Genomic DNA, 26,142 nt, shown 5'->3' with positions numbered 1-26,142 from the left:
TTGCGAGAGCGCGTAGCTGGACTCACGCAAACTACCACTCCCGGCGACCCGGCGTTCCACGTTACTAGGCGCTCACGGCCCGGCGTCTTCCGCCCGGGCGCGGGCAAGGGGTGGTGGTGGCGGGCGGAGACGCGGGGGGAAACAGCTCCCGGAGAGAACTTCCGGGACAGACCGAGCCCCTCCCCTGCCATTCAAAACTTCAGCTGGCCCCCTCGCGGTTGGGGCGGGGGTGTCTGTCTAGTTCCGCGTCTTTTGTTTTTTGTTTTTGTCTTCTGTGCCACGAGTGACCAAGTAAAAGAAAAAAGGACAGTCGGCCACACTCTTTGATGAGTCAAAGGTAACCTTGTGATGAATTCACTCCTAAAGTAGCTATCGCTCGTCTTTTCTGCCTAATGCGTATTTGGCTCTGCGCCCATTAGATAATAAAGCCTAATTTTATTTTGTTTATTTTTTATTAAAATAAACCTAGTTCTGTTTTGAACACTAAAGTGCAAAACTCAAAAACCGTTTTCTTAATTGCCACTGCAGATGCAGACACTGCAGGTTACCATTGTGTACACATCCGGGCTTTGTGTCTGTTTAAATAAATATTTAAAGAAAGCAAATGAAGTGCTATTTGTAACAACCGGTACAGTCTAAGAAATGAACTACTGTTACCAAGTCCAAGCTTGTATTGCTTGCGCCGCAGGAGAGGCCAATAATCCCAAAAAGCAGTACTTGGGGCAAGGACTAACGACTCTATTCGGAAAGCCCGCAGACCGAGAAGATGGTGGGCTCGTGCCCCTAAGGAACCATCTTGCCTGAGTTAGAATTCAGGCTCCTTTTATACTCAAAGGGTAAAGTCAAACATCTCCTGGTTCCCATCAGCCTCTGGAGGGGATGGGTTAATTTCTTCCTCCCTGCAGTCAGTCATTCACAGGTGAGCCTGGTCAGGAGGTTTGTGAGCTAAACAAAGGTATTTTAGCTTAATGCTCATTACCTGGCAGGCAGGGTTCCCAGAGATGGGCCATTGTGTATAACTTAAGCTTACAGGCAACATCCCTTTAGTGATTCACTTGTAATAGAATACAGAAGGTTCTTTCCTATTACAGTCCCCCACTGTCAATGTCCATTCCACAATCTTGTGGAAAAGAAACGAATACCATTCTGCTGAACGGAGGTGACGAATATTCCTTAGAATCTTTAGTCAGTCCTTTTTACCCACAGCTATTTGAACCCAATGAAACTTAGCACTTGTTGTCTAATTTGTAACAACTTGGGGTTTTGGTTCCACTTCCTAGTACATATGCTAGATTCCTGTATTTCTCTGGACAAAATTAAACAAATTGATTGCTCCTGCTCCAGTGGAATTCCCATCTAGTTCGGTTGGATGGGCAGACTTGTTGGAGGTAAACTCATGAATAGTATAAGCGCCCAAAGTTTTAATGTGATTGGCCACTGCTACCTCTTTAGCATTATAGATTCTCCTGCATGGGCACACACCTGCAATGGCCTGCCATACAATATTCTAAAGGGGCTTAATTTAAGCCTGCTTCTGGGAGCCACTGATCAGGAGCACGACAAGGTTGTCCACTCTCACCACTATTATTCAACATAGTTTTGGAAGTTTTAGCCACAGCAATCAGAGAAGAAAAAGAAATAAAAAGAATCCAAATCGGAAAAGAAGTAAAGCTGTCACTGTTTGCAGATGACATGATACTATACATAGAGAATCCTAAAGATGCTACCAAAAAGCTACTAGAGCTTATCAACGAATTTGGTAAAGTAGCAGGATACAAAATTAATGCACAGAAATCTCTTCTGTTCCTATACACTAATAATGAAAAATCTGAAAGAGAAATTAAGGAAACACTCCCATTTACCACTGCAACAAAAAGAGTAAAATACCTAGGAATAAACCTACCGAAGGAGACAAAAGACCTGTATGCAGAAAACTGTAAGACACTGATGAAAGAAATTAAAGATGACAAAAACAGATAGATATACCACGTTCTTGGATTGGAAGAAACAACACTGTGAAAATGACTCTACTACCCAAAGCAATCTACAGATTCAATGCAATCCCTATCAAACTACCAATGGCATTTTTCACAGAACTAGAACAAAAACTTTCACAATTTGTATGGAAACACAAAAGACCCCAAATAACCAAAGCAATCTTGAGAAAGAAAAACGGAGCTGGAGGAATCAGGCTCCTGGACTTCAGACTATACTACAAAGCTACAGTAATCAAGACAGTATGGTACTGGCACAAAAACGGGACTATAGATCAATGGAACAGGATAGAAAGCCCAGAGATAAATCCACGCACATATGGTCACCTTATCTTTGATAAAGGAGGCAAGAATATACAATGGAGAAAAGATAGCCGCTTCAATAAGTGGTGCTGGGAAAACTGGACAGCTACATGTAAAAGAATGAAATTAGAACACTCCCTAACACCATACACAAAAATAAACTCAAAATGCATCAAAGACCTAAATGTAAGGCCAGACACTATAAAACTCTTAGAGGAAAACATAGGCAGAACACTCTATGACATAAATCACAGCAAGATCCTTTTTGACCCACCTCCTAGAGAAATGGAAATAAAAATAAACAAATGGAACCTAGTGAAACTTAAAAGCTTTGCACAGCAGAGGAAACCATAAACAAGACGAAAACACAACCCTCAGAATGGGAGAAAATATTTGAAAACAAAGCAGCTGACAAAGGATTAATCTCCAAAATTTACAAGCAGCTCATGCAGCTCAATATCAAAAAAAACAACCCAATCCAAAAATGGGCAGAAGACCTAATTAGACATTTCTCCAAAGAAGATATACAGATTGCCAACAAACACATGAAAGGATGCTCAACATCACTAATCATTAGAGAAATGCAAATCAAAACTACAGTGAGGTATCACCTCACACCAGTCAGAATGGCCATCATCAAAAAATCTACAAACAATACATGCTGGAGAGGGTGTGGAGAAAAGAGAACCCTCTTGCACTGTTGGTGGGAATGTAAATTGATACAGCCACTATGGAGAACAGTATGAAGGTTCCTTAAAAAACTAAAAATAGAACTACCATATGACCCAGCAATCCCACTACTGGGCATATACCCTGAGAAAACCATAATTCAAAGAGTCATGTACCACAATGTTCATTGCAGCTCTACAATAGCCAGGACATGGAAGCAACTTAAGTGTCCATCAACAGGTGAATGGATAAAGAAGACGTGGCATATATGTACAATGGAATATTACTCATCCATAAAAAGAAACGAAATTGAGTTATTTGCAGTGAGGTGGATGGACCTAGAGACTGTCATACAGAGTGAAGTAAGTCAGAAAGAGAAAAATACCATATGCTAACACATATATATGGAATCTAAAAAAAAAAGAAAGAAAATGGATCTGAAGAACCTAGGAGCAGGACAGGAATAAAGATGCAGACGTAGAGAATGGACCTGAGGACACTGGGAGGGCAAAGGGTAAGCCAGGACGAAGTGAGAGAGTGGCATGGACATATATACACTACCAAATGTAAAATAGATAGCTAGTGAAAAGCAGCCGCATAGCACAGGGAGATCAGCTCGGTGGTTTGTGACCACTTAGAGGGGTGGGATAGGGAGGGTGGGAGGGAGACGCAAGAGGGAGGAGATATGGGGATATATGTATATGTATAGCTGATTCACTTTGTTATAAAGCAGAAACTAACACACTATTGTAAAGCAATTATACTCCAATAAAGATGTTAAAAAAAAATCTTACTGGTGAAAAAAAATGTTTTCCAAGAATGCTTAATAATACAGTGTTAAAGATAAAATGCTGACATAAAATGCAAGATAGATATTATGAATATAGCATGGTTTCAATTTTGATAATCCTATATTCCATTACAATACATACATATAGAAAAAAGCCTGGAAGAAAAAGCAAAACAAGAACCCTAGTTTTGAGATTATTTTGTTATTGTTACACAGTTCTGTATTTTCAGTATTTTCTGAGGTGAACATGAACTACTTTTCTATTAGAAAATATTTTTTAAAGACCAGGCCAGAGGACTTAAGAACTCACCCAGGACAAATCTGGATCCAGAGGTGGGTCTGAGCAGCCATGCTGGCTTCAGCCTGCCTTGTCCAGCACAGGCCGGGCATATGACACAGACTGTTCTGAAAACGGTGAAAGATTCATTACAGAGTTTTGTTTGTTTATTTTTTGTTTTTTAACTGTTGGGCATTGAGAGCAAGACAGATTAACCTACATAGCGTAGTCTAATATCTTTCACAGTATCTATCATCATTCCCATCTACATACTGATAATTTTGAATCAATTTGAATGTAAAAGACAATCAATACCTATGAAGTTAATAAATATTAATGCGAAGGAAAGGCAGAGTTAAATCAAGGGACTTCCATTTAACCCGACCTCATAAGAAAAAAGAAATGTGGAGCCCTCGTTCGTTAATTTTTTGGGCGGATACTACATCCTGGGTGGGATACACAAGTGTGGGTAGGGTAGGGGGAAGGGTCCTGGGCAGAAGGAACAGCTGTGTGAAGGCCCTGAGGGTTTTGCCAACCTGAAGAAAAAGCCACCTCGGCCAGAATGAGGCTGGGGAGAGGCCAGGCCTTGAACCATGATAGGAAATTTGAATTTCATTTGGAACATAATTTTCAAAATAAAAAGGTTGCTCATGCTTCAGTGTGGAGAAGAGATGAGGGGCAGAGAGGGGAGACAGTCAGGGCTCTGCTGCTGGGTGGAGGGCCGGGGCCAAAGGGATGGGGACAGGGCCTGGCTCCCGGGGGTGGAGGGGCGGTCAAGGGCCGAAGCCCAGGACAGAGCCCTGGCGGTGGCTGTCCAGGAGGAGGCTCTGCATGTAAGGAACGTGCTGGGACGCAGCGGACCTTCTGCCCTACACTGGGGATTGTCTGCACACAGATGGCACTTAGGGCCTCACATGGGCACTACTGCCCAGCATGGGCCTAGGGTGGGACTACAGCCAGGGGAACCGGGCAGTCAAGGGTTAAGAGGCCGTGTGGAGAGAGACACCTGCTCGCTGACCCTCCTTAAACCAGTGGGACCCACCGCCCTTCAGGAAACACCAGCTTACTGTGGACAAGCTGCTAGAACAGACTCCAGGTTCAAAGACCAACAAAGAGCTACTGTGAATTAAACCCGGTATCTCACCATTCATTAGTTTATTGTTTCTTTTTATATATATATATATATATATATATATATATATATATATATGTTTATTTATTTAATTATTTATTTTTGGCCGCGTTGGGTCTTCGTTGCTGTGTGCGGGCTTTCTCTAGTTGTGGCGAGCGGGGGCTACTCTTCATTGCGGTGCGCGGGCTTCTCATTGCGGTGGCTTCTCTTGTTGCAGAGCACGGGCTCTAGGCACGCGGGCTTCAGTATTTGTGGCACATGGGCTCAGTAGTTGTGGCTCGCGGGCTCTAGAGTGCTGGCTCAGTAGTTGTGGTGCACGGGCTTAGTTGCTCCCCGGCATGGGGGATCTTCCCGGACCAGGGCTCGAACCCGTGTCACCTGCATCGGCAGGTGGATTCTCGACCACTGTGCCACCAGGGAAGTCCCTCTAACTCTTTATTAAGTTTATTTATTTAAGACTTACTCCAACTGCTATAGTGATAACTATTTTTATCTTGTCAGTGTTATATGAGATTAGATGTAATTGTTAGATTGATTTTAAAAAAGAAAAACCACTGGAGATGAGATTTGAGCAGTCTGCTCACTCTGTTACCTTCCTGAACAGCCTTCAGAGTAAAGACAGTTCATTACTCTCTACCTGATATTTAAAAAAAATGGAAGTAACACAACCTTCCCCAAATGGAGTATATGAGTCTAAAGTTCTACATGGCTTCTTAAAGCATACGTACCCCAAACTGCAATATCAATTAGACATCACATTTGATCTTACTTTATTTGTTAATCTTTGTGTTAAAGGAGAGAGCAAATATCAAAATTAAAAGTACAAATTATAAGTCTGACACCTTTAATTAAAAAATTAATTAGTTAGTTAATTAGTTTATTTATTTTAAAGCAGAGCTGACTGTAGTCTAGAGAGGTGGGGGTCTGTCTGGAGTGACTGGCTTCTAAGGGCCGGAGCCCAGACTGAACACAGGTCTCCTGCCTCTGTGAGGGGCCTCTGCTTCTGCTTCACATCACCTCCGCCGCCACTGCAGCCTCGCTATAGAATCAGAGCTCTAGAATTATGTGAAGGAGGAATCCAGATCATTCCACAAGACCTTTTAACCATCTTTAGAATATCTAAGGGGGCATTAGGGACTTATAATGTATTTGGTATAGAATTAGGAGATCTACAAGAAAAATTTTATGAAAATTCTGCTTAAAAGTTCATTTTAATGTTAAAATTTTATTATACAAATTTCAGGTTTTATTCAGAGAATGTTGGAATTCCTCATTTTCCTCAAGATTTTGAAGTTGCAAAATATAACACCTTGGAAAAAGTAAGAGTCTGATTTCTATTTGGGGGAACAGAACTGTTTGAAAGTTCTGTTCTAATTATTTTTCCTGTTTGATAATTTTTTTGTTGTTTGAAAAATTGTGCATATCCTGAATAAATATTCCTTAGTATATGAGTTGATTTTTAATAGTCAAGAAAATTTTTACATTTAAAATTTAATGTTTAATTTTTAGCTTTTATTGTAAAAGAAATGCATGCTTATAATAAAAATGTAAACAGTATAAAATCTTAATATGACATTAAAAAATAAAGGTACTCCTCCCTGTTATTAACAGTTTCTTGTATTTTAAGAGTAGACACCAAGTCTACTTTGGCACCAAGTATTTATACTATGTTGAATTTCCATTATTTTTCCTTAAAAAGAAAAACAAAAAACTTTTCCTTGGACGTCATACAAATGCAAAATAGCACCAGCATTCAAAATGATGTTCCATTTGTATCTTTTAGGTATTTTAATAAAATGTTACTTGAAAATAACATTTCCTCTGTGATTAAGAAAATATGAAAATTGGTACAGTTTAAACATATTCAGGTGTATCTATAGCAAAAATACTGGAAGGAAATATAACAAAATATTAATAGTGATTATATATCTGTAGTAGGACTTCAGATGATTTTTATTTTTTCTATTTACTTTCTATATTTTCTAAATTATATCTGCAAATGAACATGTATCAGTTTTATAATCAACATTTTAAAATGGCGTGTATGGTTTGTTATTTAATGAATGCAGCTTATGAAAGAACAACCTGTTTTCCAGGTAGGGACAGAGGGAGGTAAGGAGACGGCCATGGTGGAGCTGAGGTGCCCCCAGAGCCCCGAGGACCCCGGGGACCACGGCTTTCTGATATCCGCACACTTCCTCCTGGCCGACGGCGTCGAGGTACAGCCTTCCTGTTGACTTCTATGTGTTTCCCCACCTTGCTCATAGCTAATTTCACTAACACTGGTCAGTTGAACCAGCCAATCTGTTAACTTTCTTCTTTTTAGCTGGTAAACAGTTTTGAAAAGTGGAGATGTGCTCTTTGGGATGTGGAAGTGAGGAGGGCAGGGTGGGAGCAGCATGAATTCTCGGCAAAGGGAAACATTCCCTTGGGTGCACGTTCCTGCTCCCGTTCTGAGTCACTTCTGGAAACTTTCCTAATGTCCACACCTCACAGAGATCCCTTCACACACTTCATTAAGCACCTGCTGTGTACCAAGCAGCCAACTAGAGGCCAGGCCCAAAGATGAAAAGACTTCATACCCCGCCCCTCGGAAACTGCCACCTGGGAGGGACAACACTTCATGATCCCACCCCCCATGACTCACCTGATCCTGAAATGTACGCGAAGTGCCCTGGGCTCAGGGACAGCAAGGAGGACTGCACAGAGCCCACGACCTTCACTAGGTCTGTGTCAGGTCAAGGGCATGGTTCCAACCTAAAACAATAATGGAACAAAAACAAACCCAACGCCAATACCTAAAGTTCCAGTAAAATCTGCAGCCCATGTCAGAGTGTCTTCTGTCCAGACCCTCAGACGTACGGAGGGCGCAGGGCTCCTGAGCAGTGTCCGCACAGCAGTTCCCTCAGGCTCTGGGCGCTCCTCACTTTGCCCCACTCGAGGTGTCACCTCTGGTTTGAGGAAGCAGATTCACATCTTTCCAGGGGCCCAGACCTCCCATGATGCAGCCCAGGGAAGGGCGGTTATGCAGGGCCCCGGGCCCAGGGCTCAGGCTCGCCGCCCGCTGTCTGCATTCACTCACTGACCTCCAGTGCCGGGACAGGTTATTAAGGAGAGGTCTCTGATACCCAAGCAATTTTGCCTGATGTTACATCTGGCATCCACCCTTATCCAGATTCCATGGAAACATATAAAAAGTTAACCCAAGGTCAAATGTGTCCAAGAAGAAGAAAGGCTTTTGTTAACCTTTTACCTAGAAATGTATACCATATTTTGTGGAGAATTTACTTGTGTGGGTAAAAAGTAAGTAAAAATCAAGTTGAAAACCATGATAGGATGTGTTGGAGTTTTTTCTTCATTGGAAAGGAAGCCGTCCCTTCTGGCCTCCCTCACTCACCTCGTGCTCGACCGTGAGTCTGTTCCCTCGAAGGGAGCGACCCTCCCTGACCAGATGGACAGAGCTTTTCTGTACAAGAGGCTTTGTGCGCTGGCCCTTCTCCTTTGTTAAAAACCATTTTGGTGGAAATCTTCCAAAATTGCGCTAAATTTTACCTTCCTGAATGAAGTGACTTGGACGTGGTGTGTGCCCTGCAGCCAGCGCAGGGGGGTTATGCTGGGCAAGTCCTCCACGTTCTCCAGGGTTGAGGCGGGGGCGGGATTCCGGGTGGACAAACACCCCATCAGGACGGCTGGGATGACGGAGGCGTTGGCCTATGCAGGGGCCCCTCCGGCCTGCCTTTACCTTCGTCTGCATGACGTGCCGGCAGCCCTGCCTTTCTCCTTGCCGAGGGGGATACTTTCACTTAGACCGTGTCCTGTCTCTAACAGCGCCTCATTTCCTTTTTTTTTTTTTTTTTTTTTAATTGCGTTATAAAAGACACTATCCAGAACACAGAGCTACTTGCCAGAGAAAATTATAGACAAAAGATCTGAACACATAATTTGCAAAAGAAGGTATATGAATGAAAAATAAACACATGAAAAGATGCTCAACATTATTAGTAATTAGGGAAATGTAAATCCAAACCACGATACGATACCATTACACTCCTATCAGAATGGCTAAAATAAGAAAACAAAAAAATCCTGATAATAGCGAGTTTTGGCAAAGATGCAGAGCATTTGGAACTCTCATACACTGCTAAGGAGAATGCAAAATAGTTTAGACACTGGTAAACAGCTTGGTACTTTTTAATGAAGTTAAATATACACTTACCAAATGACTCAACTATCCTGGTCCTAGTTATTTACCCAAGATAAATGAAAACATATTTTTTTTTTAACAAATGTTTTATTATATTTGAATGTTTACTGCAACTTTTTTCATGGTAACTCAAACCCCAAAACAACTCAAATGTCTATCAACCGGTTAATGGACAAACAAATTTTGGTATATCCGTATCATGGAATATTATTCAGCAGTAACAATAAAACTACTGACACACATGACAACACAGATGGATCTCAGAAGCATTATGCTGAGAATGACTCATTTCTGAGGTACGTCTCTCCTTCCCCTTGCCTGATTTTCTGTTCCCAGAAGGCCAGACTTCAAGCAAATTAGAGTAGTGTCTAAAGCAATAGTCTGGGCCTGAATGAGCTGAACAAACATTCAAGAGGCTCTTCCTTGAGTCCAGTGTGTATTTTCCACCTGTTGTGCCTCTCAGGCTTTTCCCCACAACTTTCAGGTTTGAGGCTGTTTGGTGAAGAATTGAAGATGTAAGTAATCTTGAAAAAACTAGTTCCTAAACTCCTTTACGGCAGGGAACTAATGCCTTACTTGTATTCCTGTTCCCCATGGTACATAGTAGGTGTTCTTTAAAGACTGATGTGCTAACAGGTTACCGTATCCTCAGATCCTAACGCTTTGCTATGGACTGTAATTCACAGACCAGGAGGCAGTTCTCTGTAAAGAAAACCTCTGCAGATGCGAGTGAATACTATGAAAATTACATTGAAGAGCTGAAGAAACAAGGGTTTCCACTAAGAGAACATCTGGCACCCGAAGCAACCCAGCTAGCATCTGAAAAACTGCAAGCAGTAAGGTTGATGTCTACATATTATTTCGTGTTATTGATTAAATATATTTAATAGAAACGTTTTCTTCATGACAAATCAAAAGCTGGCAGGAGATGAGAGCAGGAGTTGAGAGAAGGAAAGGTGAGCCCATAGAGAGGCCTGGAAGCCGCGTGGGGAGGGAGTTCCAGGATGAGCCACTAACCTCCCCGCTTTCAAAAGATTTCCTCGTAACCCAGGCCAGGGGTGTGGGTCCTCAACCCCTAATGCCACTTAGCCTTCAATGCTGCTGGCAGGCCTAAAGCTAACGGGGCGAAGAAAAAGGCAGGAGGGAAAACAACATGGGGGTAACGAGAAATGGGGAGAGGGGGAGACCGGCAGAGAGGGCCCCGGGGTTAAGGCACCCTCTCCCGGGCTGTCACCTCCTGGCTCTCCTCACGCCTCTGCTCATCTCAGTGTTAAATAAACCCACTCATGAACTCTTCTTGTTGGTGTTTCTTGTTATTCTGTGGTTGCAGCTCCTTTCAGAGGAGGCCGTAAATTCAAGCGTTCTGAGCCTGTGGGCGGAAGCTCTCGGCCGCCTGGGGCACACAGTGCTCAGACCGGTGCACAGGACGAGCCTTAATGACGTAAGTCCAGTGTCCTTGAGGCCGACTCTGATGGGACGACCTGCTTTTCCTGACTCTTCTTCCTTCTCACCTGGAGAAAGGGACACTGAGGCCACTGCAGGGAAATGAGCTTCCAAGGGAATAGAGCCCCTGTCTGTGGAGTGTCAAGCTCAGGAGCTGGGCAGCCAGCTCCTAGGCCAGCAGGTTTGCGTCAGGCCTGGGACATGGGCGCTCCTGGTCCTCAGGGAGAGGCTCAGGCCCTGATCTGCTTCAGAGTGACCATCTTGTGTCTTCGACCATCTTAGGGAGAGGCAGGCACACCTGCAGCGCTCAGAAAGCTCTTCTTAATTGTGTACAGTTGAAGGAGCAGGTGAAGAAGGTATTCTCAGTGGTACAGCTTGGACAGCTGCACCGTCACATTAAAATAATACAGACCATCTCCTCCTTGGAGTTAAACGGATTCATTTCATGGAGAAAAAGGTTTCCTGGGGTAAAGTCCAAAAGCACTTGTGTAATTAGAAGTGTTCTGGTGGGTTTCATTCCTAGTCTGACCTGACATCTTTCTAAATTTCTTGTGTGAAAAGCGGGTCTCCCGCGTGAGGATTCCTTTCTCTGTGGACGCAGGTGTAGGTACAGACATACTGATATTCAGGACTCTGGTTCTTTCCTCTAGTTAAGCCGATCCCAGTTTTGGAAATGAGATGCATCTTCAACAATACGGCGTTTGTTTTATGACGGTGTCCAGTAGAATACTAGTAGTTGTGATGTACCTAACAACCATTTTAGGTATTTTTATACATGTTACTTTACTTTTTCTAGATTATCAAGATTGTTTTAATAATCATATGTCATCTGCTATTTAAAGGTGAGCAAGGCAGAGGGAATTCTCCTCCTAGTAAAGGAAGAGCTGAGAAATGGAGAAACAGAGGAACAAGTGCAGACGATGATGGCTGAGTTCTACAGGTTAATACCTCACAGAGCCGCCCCGGCCGAGAAGGTCAGCCTGAGGCTGCTGGCTAAGAAAGAGGACCTCTGCCTGGTCAGCCTCTGCGCCGTGGAATTCAGTTTACAGTTTGTTGGGGGCAGGGAAGAGGGGTCTTTTCACATCTGATGACTAAGGTAACATTGAATCATGAAAGTTGCCTCTAGAGTTTGCTCAAAAACAAACCGTGAGCCGTTTTGGAATGAGTTGGGTCCTTACGGAAGTTATCTGAACCACGCTCCCGAACGAGCCTGTGTTGGAAGAGTGGTGAAGAGGCAAGTGTTCAGAATTGCTGTGCTGTGAGATGATTTTCCAGGTCAGGAGATGAGTTAGGGTTCTTTCCAGGAAGAAACAGAAAGCTGCTCCTGACTTGAACAACGAGGAGGCTTATCACCCTGCAGGACGAGAAGTCCCGCTGTGGGGCGGCCGCTGGTCCAGTTCACTCAGAGGCAGCGTTGGCCTCAGGGCCCGGCTTGCTCCCGTCGCCGTGCTTCCTGCAGGGACAGCTCCCACCCCCAACAGCCGCCCCCCTTACCATCAGCTCACAGCATCCCAGCTGAAGCGTTCCTCTCGTGTCTCTAAGAGGAAGCCCCCGGCAGATTCTTGCTTCTTTTCTTTTTTTAATTGAAGTATAGTTCATTTACAATATTGCATTAGATTCAGGTGTACAGCAAAGTGACTTGGTTTTAAATGTATATGTATATATATATATATATACACACACACATACACTTTTTCAGATTCTTTTCTGTTATAGGTTACTATAAGATAATGAATATAGTTCCCTGTGCTATACAGTAAATCCTCGTTGTTTATTTCTTTTATATAGAGTGGTGTGTATCTGTTAATCCCAAACTCCTAATTTATCCCTCCCCCCTCCCCTTTGGGAACCATAAGTTTGTGTTCTGTGCTTGTGAGTCTGTTTCTGTTTTGTCAATAAGTTCATTTGTATTATTTTTTAGATTCCACATATAAGTGATACTATATGGCATTTGTCTTTCTCTGTCTTACTTCACTTATTATGATAATCTCTAGGTCCCTCCATGTTGCTGCAAATGCCATTATTTCATGCTTTTTTATGGCTGAGTAGTATTCCACTGTGTATACGTACCACATCTTCTGTATCCAGTCCTCTGTCTACAGACACTTAGGTTGCTTCCGTGTCTTGGCTATTGTAAGGCTCCATCTCTTTGGCCAGAAGTGAGTCATGTGTGCATTCTTAAGCCAGTCACTGCTGAGGAGGATAGAATCACTGCTCGGAAATGGGCCGTCTCCCTCCAGCTGAGGGGGGGAAGGAGAAGCTCAGTTCAGAGACGCCGCAGGAAGGCAGACATGGTGCCCACCTCGCCTGGGATGAGGCCAGTATCCCTCTCTGGCTCTGGGTTGCCGCATCTGAGCATGAAGGCTTTGGGACAAAATCAGAGATCCATGACCTCTAGACTTCAGAGGAGTTTGTAGATGTTAAATTTTGCATGTTTGGGGGAAATTATAGCTTCCCACAGATTCCCAGAGGAGTCTGTAATCCAAAATAAGTGCAGAACCAACAAATGAGATGAACCAGTGAATGCGATGATGAAGGACGCTTCCAAATTTAAAATTCCATGATTTTCCTAACACCCTACGTAACCTCAGTTGCTGGTTTTCCTACTGAGAGGGTATGTGTGGTGCCCATCCGAATACTTTTAACTTAGATTTTATATTTTCAATGGGTAATACATCTTCGTGATTCAAAAGTCAATATTATATTTAAAAGGTATCCTCAGAGCAACCTCTGTCCCTCCCTGCCCCCGCCACCCTATTCCAGCTCCTCCACCCCAATACGTAACCATTTCTGTTAGTTTCTTGTTTGTCTTTGCACCATTTCTTTATGCAAATAAATATGAATATGAACATATATGCTTAGTCCTCCCCGCTTCTTTTTTACATAAAAAGTCGTATACTCTCTTTGCTGTTCTGCACCTGTTTTCCTCACCTAACATACCCTGAACGTAGAGATTTCCCTCATTCTGGTCCACAGTGGGATGTGCTCCCCTTGGTGGGCATCCCCTCCTGCCAGACATGGCGATTGTTTCTGGATTTTGCTACTGCGAACAATGGCACAGGGAATAAATACTCTGTATATTTGGCGTTTCACACTTGTACAGGGGTATCTGTGAGATGTGGTCCCGGAAGTAGAAGTACAGGCTGGAAGAATAAATGCCTATGTAATTGGGATAGATTTTCTCTGCTTCCCTAAGGGTTGTTCTGTGCTGCCCTCTCACCATCAGTGAATGAGGGTTTCTATTTCCTATCGCCTTACCAGCAGTGTCTTTGTCAAACTTTTAGACTTCACCAAGTGTACAGATGAGAAACGGCATGTCGGTGTAGTGAGTCTGAGCACCTTTCCAGATATTTCAGGGATGTTTGTGTTTTTTCTTCCGTGAACTGTCTGTTCGTGTCCTTTGCCTCTTTTTCTCTTGGGTCTTGATATTTTTATTCATGATTTTTAGGACCTCTGTAAGTTAAGGAGCTTAGTCTGTGAGATGAATTGCAAATATTTTCTGCAGTTTATTTGCGGTTTTTTCTCTGCTTATGGTGAGTTTGTTGGTGTTGGTGGTGGTGGTTGGCTTGTTCTGTTTTACCATAAAGAAATTTTTTACTTTTATATGGAAAAGACTGCACCAATCTTTTATTTTATGGCTGGTGGATTTGAATTATAGTTCAAAGGCCTTCCCCGCACTAGTGGCCGCAAAATGGCTGATGCTTCCCTTCTGTCTCTTTAGTCTCAAAGATGCTGAAAACAACAAATCCTCATGAAAAATGTAACTCAGATTATCCGGAAGCCATGTTCCCTCATCCAAGCTCCGTGACCTGTGGAACACTTGGGTTCCCTCCCAGGGAAAGGCATGCGTCTTATTCATCTTTGTATCCTTCAAACCTAACAAAATGCACACAGAACATGCTTAATGAATTTTTGTTAAGGAGTTTGGACTTGAAGTCTGATGATCTGAGTTCCTGTTTAGTCACTATCCCCTCCTTGTTGTGGAAACTTCTCACAGGCTCGCTTTCCTCATGTACACAGTGAGGATAATGAGATCTAATAAGACAAATGGAGTAGTGTGGATTAAAGGAGTAACGTACCTGAGAACACTCGATAAACAATCATGTCTATACTAACGTACACTATTATTATTATTGTACATTGTGCTGTCACTGAGGCAACTGTGTCAACTTTAATACACCACTCATAGGCCAGGCAGGTATTGATGAAAAGCTTTAGGGAAAAAAAAAGCTTATTTATCCAATCTTTTTGAGAAAGTACAATATGATATAAATATTTTAATATGTGGTAATTCTAACGTGTATGAATCATTTCTACCTACAGCTAATAAGAGACATGGTTAACCTCTGTGAAACTAATTTGTCCAAACCCAACCCACCATCTCTTGCCAAATACCGAGCTCTGAGATGCAAAATTGAGCATGTTGAACCGAACACTGAAGAATTTTTCAGAGTTAGAGGTGTTGCAGAATAATCACAGGTAAGCATAAAGGAAATAGGTGAGGATCTGCTCTTATGTGATACTGTTTCAGATGCTGTTAGAGCTGATCTCCACACACCTAGATATTTAACCCTCACTATCAGAGTAATTATGGTGTGATGACAAATGCTTACTTCTGGGTCTGTAGTGGGGCTTGGAGCTGTACTCTGTACTTAAACACTCCCCACGATTTCAGTCCGTTGCAGGCTTACCTAATCTTGCTCAGAATTAAATTTTAAAAATTTAGATGATAGAGTATTGGAGTTTGTTCTCAAATACAGTGTTTGAGTTCTGAAGGGTATTGTACAGGAAAATCCACTCAAATTAAGATTTTTAAATGTGGAACACATGTGTGGCCACTTCTAAACTGGCCACTGCATGGCATGAAAACAAGTGAAACCCTGGAAAACATGCCAGGAGATACGGCGCCCCTAACCGTGGGTCTCGTCCATCTCCTCACGGGCCATCCATTCCCCTCTTTCTTGCACTGACATGCCTTCTGCACGTCAACCCGGGGCAGCAGCAGTACAGCAAACACAGGTGACACAGCTGCTCAGACAGGCCCTCGCTGGGTCAGGACCCCTGTGGAATCACCGTGGCTAAGAGTCTGGACAGCTTCAAGGTTCAGAAACTGGCTTCCACTGGTCTGCTCATTCGGGCCACTGTCACAGCCCTCTGCCCCATCTTCCTCATCCTGGGTCTCACCGTAACGGGCCAGCTTCCCCTTCCTCAGCCGCCATACTCCTAAGCACCAGCAGTGAACTGCTGCCCTCGGCCCAGCTTGCAGGGCCCAATTGTGAAACGTTTAGGAATTTTGTGAACTGATTGTTAAACCATTAGTAAGTTGATATCAGCTATGGTGGGAGGATCAGCAAATGCTACAGATCAGGGCTGTGTGTGGGTTTTGCTGTTGTCTTGAGAGCTGGTTTTCCAGCACCCACCAGAGCTATACCCAGCCACACCTCCCTTACGGACTAATTCGGACCTTTCTGAAATTATGCTCTGCATTGCTTGGTCAGTCGTCCCCAAATGCCATTCCCGATATTTCTTCACATCCCCTAAAATGGCTTTTTTTAATGGAAAATTATAAGTGTTGATGAGTATGCAGAGAAATTGGAACCCTCATACATCGCTTGTAGAAATGTAAGATGGTGCAGCTGCTGCTTGGCAATTCCTCAACAAATCAAACACAGAATGACCACATACCCAGCAGTTCCACTCCTAGGTATAGACCCAGAAGAACTGAACACAAGTACTCAGGTACTTGTACCTGAATGTTCGTGGCAGCACCACTCACAATAGCCAAAAGGTGGAAATAATCCAAAGGTCCATCAGTGGATGAACGCATTAACAAAAGATGGCATATCCATGTAATGGAGTGGTATTCACCCATAAAAAGAAGTGAAGTACGGATACACACTACAACATGGGTGAACCTCGAAAACCTCCTGCTAAGTGAAAGAAGCCAGACACAAAAGACCACATATTGCATGACTCCATTTATATGAAGTACCTAGAATAGATAAATCAACTCCCTGGAGACCGAAAGCAGATTGCCTGCTGCCAGGGGAGGGAGGAATGGAGCCCGACTGCTGAAGGGTGTGGGGCGTTCGTTGGGGTGATGAAACGTTTTGGAACTGGATAGAAGTGGTAGCTGCATAGCATTTTGAAGGCACCAGATACCACTGAGCTGTATACTGCAAAGCAGTGAATTTTATGTTATGTGACTTCCACCGCAATTTAAAAAAATCCATTCCCGCAGATTTTCTTCCAGATTTTCTTTCTGTATATAATCAAATTAGTTTGATTTCTTTTGATTTGAATTGTTATTGAAGTATACTTGATTTACTATGTTGTGTTAGTTTCAGGTGTACAGCAACGTGATTCAGTTATAGAATCTTTTTCAGGCTCTTTCCATTACAGGTTATTACAAGACACTGAATATGGTTCCCTGTGCTGTACAGTAGGTCCTTGTAGTATATAGTAGTGGGTATCTGTTAATCCCAAATTCCTGATTTGTCCCTCCCTACCCCTTTCCGCTTTGGTAATCATAAGTTTGTTTTTTACTACGTCTGTGAGTCTATTTCTGTTTGTAAATAAGTTCATTTGTATTATTTTTGAAGATTCCCTATATAAGTAATATCATATGGTATTTGTCTTTCTCTGTCTGACTTCACTTAGTATGATAATCTCTAAGTCCATCCATGTTGCTGCAAATGGCATTATTTCATTCTTTTTTATGGCTGAGTAATATTCCACTGTACATATACCACATCTTCTTTATCTGTTCTTCCATGGATGGACATTTAGGTTGCGTCCATGTCTTGGCTATTGTAAATAGTGCCTCTATGAACATTGAGGTGCATGTATCTTTTTGAATTAGAGTTTTCTCTGGATATATGCCCAGTAATGAGATTGCTGGATCATATGGTAGCTCTATTGTTAATTTTTTAAGGAATCTCCATACTGTTCTCCATAGTGGCTGCAGCAATTTACATTCCCACCAACGGTGCAGGAGGGTTCCCTTTTCTCCACACCCTCTCCAGCATTTATTATTTGTAGACTTTTTTTTTTTTTTTGCTGCATTGGGTCTTCGTTGCTACGTGCAGTCTTTCTCTAGTTGCAGCAAACGGGCTGCTCTTCGTTGCGGTGCGTGGGCTTCTCATTGCGGTGGCTTCTCTTGTTGCGGAGCACGGTCTCTAGGTGCTTGGGTTTCAGTAGTTGTGGCTCACGAGCTTAGTTGCACCATGGCATTTGGGATCTTCCCGGACCAGGGCTCAAACCCTTGTCCCCTGCATTGGCAGGGGAATTCTTAACCACTGTGCCACCAAGGAAGTCCCAGTAGACTTTTTAGTGATGTCATTCTGACTGGTGTGAGGTGATAACCTCATTGTGGTTTTGATTTGCATTTCTCTAATAATTAGTGATGTTGAGCATCTTCTCATGTGCCTCTTGGCCATCTGTATGTCTTCCTTGGTGAAATGTCTATTTAGGTCTTCTGCCCAATTTTTAACTGGATTGTTTGTTTTTTTAATATTGAGCTCCATGAGCTGTTTGTATTTTTTAGAGATTAATCCTTTGTCTGTTGTTTCATTTGCAAATATTTTCTCCCATTCTGAGGGTTGTCTTTTTGTCTTGTTTATGGTTTCCTTTGCTGTACAAAAGCTTTTAAGTTTAATTAAGTCCCATTTGTTTAGTTTTGTTTCTATTTCTGTTACTCTAGGAGGTGGGTCAAAAAAGATCTTGCTGTGGTTTACGTCAAAGAGTGTTTTTCCTATGTTTTCCTCTAAGAGTTTTATAGTGTCTGGTCTTACATGTAAGTCTTAAATCCATTTGGAGTTTATTTTTGTGTATGGTGTTAGGGAGTGTTCTAATTTCATTCTTTTACATGTAGCTGTCCAGTTTTCCCAGCATCACTTATTGAAGAGGCTGTCTTTTCTCCATTGTATATTCTTGCCTCCTTTATCAAAGATAAGGTGACCATATGTGCGTGGGTTTATCTCTGGGCTTTCTATCCTGTTTCATTGATCTATATTTCTGTTTTTGTGCCAATACCACACTGTCTTAATTACTGTAGCTTTGTGGTATAGTTTGAAGTCTGGGAGCCTGATTCCTCCAACTCCGTTTTTCTTTCTCAAGATTGCTTTGGCTATTTGGGGTCTTTTGTGTTTCCATATGAATTGTAAAATTTTTTGTTCTAATTCTGTGAAGAATGCCATTGGTAGTTTGATAGGGATTGCATTGAATCTATAGATTGCTTTGGGTGGTATAGTCATTTTCACAATGTTGTTTCTTCCAATCCAAGAACATGGTATATTTCTCCATCTGTTTATGTCTTCTTTGATTTCTTTCATCAGTGTTTTATAGTTTTCCGAGTACAAGTCTTTTGTCTCCTCAGGCAGAGTTATTCCTAGGTATTTTATTCTTGTTGTTGCAATGGTAAATGGGAGTGTTTCCTTAATTTCTCTCTCTGATTTTTCATTGTTGATGTATAGGAATGCCAGAGATTTCTGTGCATTAATTTTGTATCCTGCAACCTTACCAAATTCATTGATTAGTTCTAGTAGTTTTTTGGTGGCATCTTTAGGATTTTCTATGCATAGTATCATGTCATCCACAAACAGTGACAGTTTTACTTCTTCTTTTCCAATGTATATTCCTTTTATTTCTTTTTCTTCTCTGATTGCTGTGGCTTGGACTTCCAAAACTATGTTGAATAAGAGTGTTGAGAGTGGACATCCTTGTTCTTGTTCCTGATCTTAGGGGAAATGCTTTCAGTTTTTTACCATTGAGTATGATGTTTGCTGTGGGTTTGTCATATATGGCCTTTACCATGGTATATTCTTGCCTCCTTTGTCATAGATTAATTGACCAAAGTGTGTGGGTTTATTTCTGGGCTCTGTGTCCTGTTCTATTGATTTATGTGTCTGTTTCTGTGCCAGTACCATACTGTCTTGATTACTGTAGCTTTCTAGTATAGTCTGAAGTCAGGGAGCCTGATCCCTCCAGCTCTGTTCTTCTTTCTCAAGATTGTTTTAGCTGATTTGGCTTTGAGCCTCCCCTAAGTATCTGAGGAGTCTAGTAATAGTGACAGTAGAATCAGGAGAGGAGTCACCAGCTTTTTCCAGGGAGTCAAAGGGAAGGAGCAGCTGCATCTTCAAGCCCTGGGGAGGGAGCAGCAACCATCTAATGTAACTACAGCAAGCCCTTGGCGATCTCAAACCACCCCACCCCCAAGTATTAAAGAATTCATACATCAAAAGTGGGCCTCTCCCTAGGGAGAGATTCCACTGCTGTGAAAAAGTAGACTCTCTCCATTTCATTTCACGAATAATGACATTTTCATATTAATTTTTTTCTAGTTATAAAATTCACGTTCTTTTCTAAAAGTTTACAAAGTATGTGAAAACATGAAGAAAATTAAAGATCGCCCAAAATCTCACCACCCAGCGATAACGCAGAGATAATATAACCACTGTTAGCATTTTGGCATAGAACTTTTCCCCAGTTGGATCACTGATGCTTCTCTGCACCCAGAGGGTGCTGGGAAGCCAGCTGTCTGAAATAAAAGTTGTGGTTAGTAACATTTGCTGATTTGCTCAGCAGGCTCTGGTAACCAGCCAGCCCCCACAGCCCGGTCCCACGGCAGCCCCCCAGTCTGTCCCCACACTCCCCATCTTAGTCACCCCGAGCCATCGTCGATCCTCTCTCCCTTGTCCCCGCATCCCCATGCTGTCAGCTCTGCCTCCAAAAGCCGTTTACTCCTGGCTTCTTGCCTTGAGCGGAGACCACGCCCCTGCAGCAGCAGCCTTCCTGATGTTCCTTCCATCCTGGCCATCCAGTCAACTTTCCCCAAACAACCAGTTAGATCTTAGCACACGTATTTGGCCACATCCAATAAATGTCACCTCCAAAGAGAGGCTTTCTTGGCCACCCTCTCTCTGAACCTGGCTGGCTTGCTGAGTAGCACAGAAAATCAGGTGTTTGTCACCTTCTTGACTTCTGTCTCTCTCATCAGAATGTAAGCTCCACGAGGTGGAGCCCATGTTATCTTATTGCCAGTGCTGGTAGAGTACTAGGCACTGGGTGTACTTGTTAAATGAATGCATGAGTGTTGAATGAATGAACTTATTTATTAGTATGTTCAATATATTATATATTCGATAAAATATGGGATCATATTTTGCTTAATGTCTTATAACCTACTTTTTTTTAAATTAATTAATTAATTTATTTATTTTTTGGCTGTGTTGGGTCTTTGTTGCTGCACGTGGGCTTTCTCCAGTTGCGGTGAGCGGGGGCTACTCTTCGTTGCGGTGCGCGGGCTTCTCATTGCCGTGGCTTCTCTTTGTTGCGGAACACAGGCCCTAGGCGCGCAGGCTTCAGTAGTTGTGGCACATGGGCTCAGTAGTTGTGGCTCGCGGGCTCTAGAGCGCAGGCTCAGTAGTTGTGGCGCACAGGCTTAGTTGTTCCGCGGCATGTGGGATCTTCCTGGACCAGGGCTCGAACCCGTGTCCCCTGCATTGGCAAGCAGATTCTTAACCCCTGCGCCACCAGGGAAGCCCCCCTTAATTATTTTTAAGAGTGTGATTTTTTAATGGCTGCATAGTATTTCCAAGAAATGTTGCATTGTGATTCATTGAATCAGTTCTCTAATAATAGACATTTGGGTTGTTTTGGGTTTTCTGCTAATAACAATTTTTTATTTTGCTTTCAATTATGTAATCTGAAGATTTTCTTCTAATTCTTACAGTAAGAGTCCAGTGGACATCTTGCAGATATTTAGAGTTGGCAGACTGAGTGAAACCACGGAGTTTTTGAGCCACCTTGGCAATGTGACGCCCTCGCTGCACAGGTCCCCTGTACAGAGCTTTGTAGGAATCCTGTCCTGGTAAGAGCACGCCATCTTTAGTTTCCAAATTTTTCAGCCTCACAAATGTGCAGTGTTTTACTTTTTTTTTCTATAGTACATGGATCTGTTACATTAAAATCAGCCAGCTTATTGAATTCCAGAGAAAATTGAACACTTTAAATTATAATTAAGTATGTGATTTAAGTCATAGATTAATTATTATACATATTTTAAAGTGTAGTGCATGGATATGAATTGCTTCTCGAAGACAGTATCATGCGAATAGGGAACTCTATTTCCTGACTCTTCTGTGTGTATCTAGTCTAGGGATAGTCCAGAAATTAGAGTGCCCAGATACCATGAATTATCTATTCAAAACATAGCTCTAATTTTCTGTTTGCTTTGAATAACACTTAATAGTGTGGCTGAAACTGAAGTTACAAGGAGCAGGGGGAAAACATGATTAAATCTGTATCCTTAGTTAAATACCTAAGCAGAAACGTAAAAAGAGAGACTTCCCTGGTGGCACCGTGGTTAAGAATCCGCCTTCCAATGCAGAGGACGCGGGTTCAATCCTTGGTCGGGGAACTAAGATCCCACATGCCTCGGAGCAACTGAGCCCGCCGGCCACAGCTACTGAGCCCACGCTCCACAAGGAAAGATCCCACGTGTGGCAACTAAGACGCAACACAGCCAAAAAAGAAGGAAAAAAAAGAAACATAAGATCCATCTGGAAGGACTTCCCTGCTGGCGCAGTGGTTAAGAATGGTACACACACACACACACACACACACACACACACACACACGCACGTAATTTGGTTATGTTTTTTCAAAAGGCAAGATAATGGGAAAACTAATAAAACTAATAAAATATTATCTCTAGGGGGAGGGGGAGGAGACAAGGATGGAAGTTAAGTTTCTCCTAATGTACCTTGTTTTATGGTTTTGACTTTGAAACTATGTAAGTATTTTACATAATAAAGATCAGATATCAGAGAATTGAGATTGAATATGTTAAATTATGCAGCGGGAAAGTAGTCAGCAATGTCTGGAATACGAGGAAATAAATGGCAGGAGAAAAAAGAGGGGAGAGGTGAAACCTATAACTTAAAGGATGTTTGAAACGAGGCAATATGTAGCCTTTGTTTGGATCCTGATTTGAACAAAACCCATTGTACTAAAAACAAAACAAAACAACAATTACAGAAATTTAAACATTACCTGGATATTTTGTGATATTAAAGAATTATTCATAACTATTTTTAAGTTTCATGCTTAGGAAAAAGTTCTTATCCCTTAGAGATAACATACTTACAGATGAAATTAAAATAAATTAGTAGGTCTATTTGTACCCTCTCACAAGGACTGATTAAATTCTCTACTCCCAGGGAACTCCCTGCCGGTCCAGTGGTTAGGACTCCGGGCTTTCACTGCCGAGGACTCGGGTTCAATCCCTGGTCGGGGAACTAAGATCCCACAAGACGGGAGGCCAAAAATAACAAAAAGACAAAAAACAAACAATGTCACACAAGCAATATTGTGTAATTGCAGAGGCAGGATTTGAACCCATCTCTTAACCACCACACTACTCTGATGGCCCTTTCCCAGTTCACAGGGGAAAAAAATCAAAGATGGAGAGAATTCTCCAAATTTTCAGTTTCCCCCCGTATTCTTTAGTATATGTTACCGTTTGTTTGCTAACAGGTTCTAGCAGATAACAAAACAAATGAGGAAGTAGCTAATTAATATTAATGAAAAATCTCAGAATTTTTCTGAGTCTTCAATAGACTTGAATATTCGACACCATTTTCTGAACACAAATTTGAAGTTTTTACGTTATGCACATTTTACTAGTAAGTTGTTTGTGGTTTGTGTGCTAAAATTAAATATATGCCAGTTTCTTGGGTGACTTTCGGGTTCTTTACAAGTAAAGAATCCAGTTGAGAATTCCTGGGACAGTAGAAAGCAGTTTGTAAAGTAGCGTTGAGCCTGTACTCAAAGAGTGGAAAGGGGGTGACAGCAAACAAACATATGAAGGGGAGAAGAAGCTTGAGTTGTCCTGGAGGCAACAAGAACGTCTGCAAAGCACCTGGAAGCCGGGCAGCGAGGAGGTTACTGTATATCAAATGTTTTGAATAAGTTCAAAGCACCATGTCAGGCCGTTGGAAGAACTTTCATAAAATGTCAGAAAGGAAAAGAAAAAAGTCAGAGAGAGCTGCTTTTACTAAGTTTCATAATTTTTGACAGATTCTATCTGATATAATGTGCTGGATTTGGTACCACGTTACATTTCATATGTAATTATATTCTGAAGTTGATGGAAAAATGTTTTTTTAATCTAGGAATATTCCCTGGGATTTTGAGAAAATAAAGAAAGCAAGTGAATGGCTAAGAAGAACTGAAGGGCAGTATCCATCTATCTGCCAACGGCTCGAGCTGGGGAAAGACTAGGACTCTGCCACCAAACAGCTGCTGGGGCCCCAACCCGGATACACCCCTTCCCCTCTTCACAGACTTCTTAAGTACAGTCAAGGCTGAAGCACATGAAGTTGTCTTTTAAACCTTTTTCATGCTTCCATGTATACAATAATCAGATACTAATAGACACCTATAATGAAATCTAATTATGATTTTATTCAGTGTAGCAATCACTTTAAAATAAGTGGAAGCAGTCTATTGTTTTAATGAACTAACCAGCAATTATAAAAATTCCAGGGAATTCCCTGGCAGTCCAGTGGTTAGGACTCTGAGCTTTTGGTGCCGGGGACCTAGGTTCCACCCCTGGTTGGGGAGCTAAGATCCCACAAGCTGAGCGGCACAGCCAAAAAAAAAGTTTTTTTAATAAAAAAATTAAAATTCCGGTATTACAGACTTTTTTGTGTCTGAATACTTTAAGGTGATGAGAGACGCATCGGGATGGAGCTGGAAGCGTAGTTCCTTCTCCCCTCTCAGGAGGCTGGCAGGGAGCTGGCGCAGCCAGGCTGAGCAAGCTGGGAGGAAACAAGCCTGTTTCTGGGCCGGGTGTTGAACCTGGGCCCACCTGGCACTTGGGGTGCACGCTCCCTGGTGTGGGCCCTCATCTGCAGATCCCTGCACACCTTTCTTTTTTTTTTGGCTGCACCACGCAGCTTGTGGCATCGCAGTTCCCTGACCAGGGATCCAACCGGCCCGGCAGTGAAAGCACAGAATCCTAACCACTGGACCACCAAGGAAGTCCCTGGACACCTTTCTTATTGCGTAGAGAAACTGGGTGTCCCGAGCAATTCTTTGGTGGATCTTGCTTTTGGTGTTGCATCAAAAATCTCACCACCAGACGAAGGTCATCTAGATTTTCTCCTATGTTATGTTCTAGAAGTTTTATAGCTTTGCATTGTTTGTTTAGGCCTCTGATCCATCTTGAGTTTTCCTTGTGAAGGGAGTGAGGTCTCTGTCCAGTTTACTCCACGCGACCCCTTCCAGGCCGTTTCCGCTCTGCCTTTATGTAGAACCCCAGTGTCTTTGACATTCAGTCCTGGCTGTCCTCCCACCTGTCCTGCCCGTCACCCCTCCCGCACATAGGTGCAGGGTTTCCTTCCTGCTGCGGGGTCTGCCCGCCTCTCCAGTGGCTCCCAACACCCTGATGAGGGACCCTGTGAGCCTGCTGGTGCCCGAGGCAACGGGCCTCCTCCCACCTTCCTCCCCGATGAGGCATGAAGCTCAGGACCTGTCCCACTACTCACACTGCAGACGTCCGGCTCCGTTCGGGGCCGTGGGCCCAGGGCCAAGGGGAGCTGGCATCTTCGACTACTCTGCCTTTTGCTGTTTATATATATATAAACCATCTAAATCTGAAACGGGCTTGTTATATCTTTACTGGCCAAATCAGTCAGGTCTTGGCCCTGGCCTGCCCTGCTTGTTTGCTTGGTGTAATTACAGAAGACAAACCGGGTACCTCCTTACACTGTTACTGGAAACATATACTAGTCAAACAAAATTTTGCAATGTTTATCAAAATTTAAATCACTGTGCAGTGGTCATTTCATAATGTATAGAAATATCGAATTACTATGTTGTGCACCAGGAACTAATATAGTGTTGTAGGTCAATTATGCTTCAAAAACAAACAAGCAAACTCATGGAAAAAGAGATCAGACCTGTGGTTACCAGAGATGGGGGTGGTGGGAGGGGAGAGTGCGCGAAGGTGGTCCAAAGGTGCAAACTTCCAGTCATACGACAAGTAGGTACTAGGGCTGTGATGTGCAGCATGACGAATAGAATGAGCGCTGCCGTGTGTTATATATGAGAGTGGTTCGGAGACTAAATCCCAAGAGTTCTCGTCACAGGAAGAATAGTTTTCTTTTATTTTGTGTCTATGTGAGATGACGGATGTTCACTAGACTTACCGTGGTCATCATTTCATCGTGTATGTAGGTCAGATCATTATGCTGTACATCTAAAACTTACACAGTGCTGTGTGTCAGTTATATCTCAATAAAACTGGAAGAAAAAATTAAATCA

General features: G+C 42.6%; 1 protein-coding gene across 2 annotated transcripts; it reads left to right on the top strand.

Annotated features, from left to right (window-relative positions):
- Positions 1–112: 112 nt before the first annotated feature.
- On the top strand, positions 113–26,142 carry PARP4 (poly(ADP-ribose) polymerase family member 4). 2 transcript variants are annotated; one of them, XM_057532753.1, is made up of 9 exons: positions 113–337; positions 6,409–6,484; positions 7,262–7,384; positions 10,056–10,205; positions 10,700–10,810; positions 11,655–11,828; positions 15,136–15,291; positions 21,545–21,682; positions 23,988–26,142. In XM_057532753.1, the coding sequence occupies exons 1-7, from the start codon at positions 327–329 to the stop codon at positions 15,283–15,285; spliced, it is 795 nt and encodes a 264-aa protein (XP_057388736.1). In that variant the 5' UTR covers positions 113–326; the 3' UTR covers positions 15,286–15,291; positions 21,545–21,682; positions 23,988–26,142. The 2 variants fall into 2 exon arrangements, with proteins under 2 accessions (XP_057388736.1, XP_057388737.1); XM_057532754.1 differs by lacking the exon at positions 23,988–26,142 and adding an exon at positions 22,125–22,285.

Source organism: Balaenoptera acutorostrata, chromosome 18 (genome assembly GCF_949987535.1).
Source record: "Balaenoptera acutorostrata chromosome 18, mBalAcu1.1, whole genome shotgun sequence".
Taxonomy (NCBI): Eukaryota; Metazoa; Chordata; class Mammalia; order Artiodactyla; family Balaenopteridae; genus Balaenoptera; species Balaenoptera acutorostrata.
This window is presented reverse-complemented; position numbering and strand designations above follow the sequence as displayed.

What these genes read in the sequence shown, in the direction of transcription:
- PARP4 (XM_057532753.1), top strand. An exon ending in ACAGGACGAGCCTTAATGAC is followed by an intron (nt 10,811 to 11,654) that starts GTAAGTCCAGTG and finishes TGCTATTTAAAG; the next exon opens with GTGAGCAAGGCAGAGGGAAT. An exon ending in AGAAAGAGGACCTCTGCCTG is followed by an intron (nt 11,829 to 15,135) that starts GTCAGCCTCTGC and finishes TTCTACCTACAG; the next exon opens with CTAATAAGAGACATGGTTAA.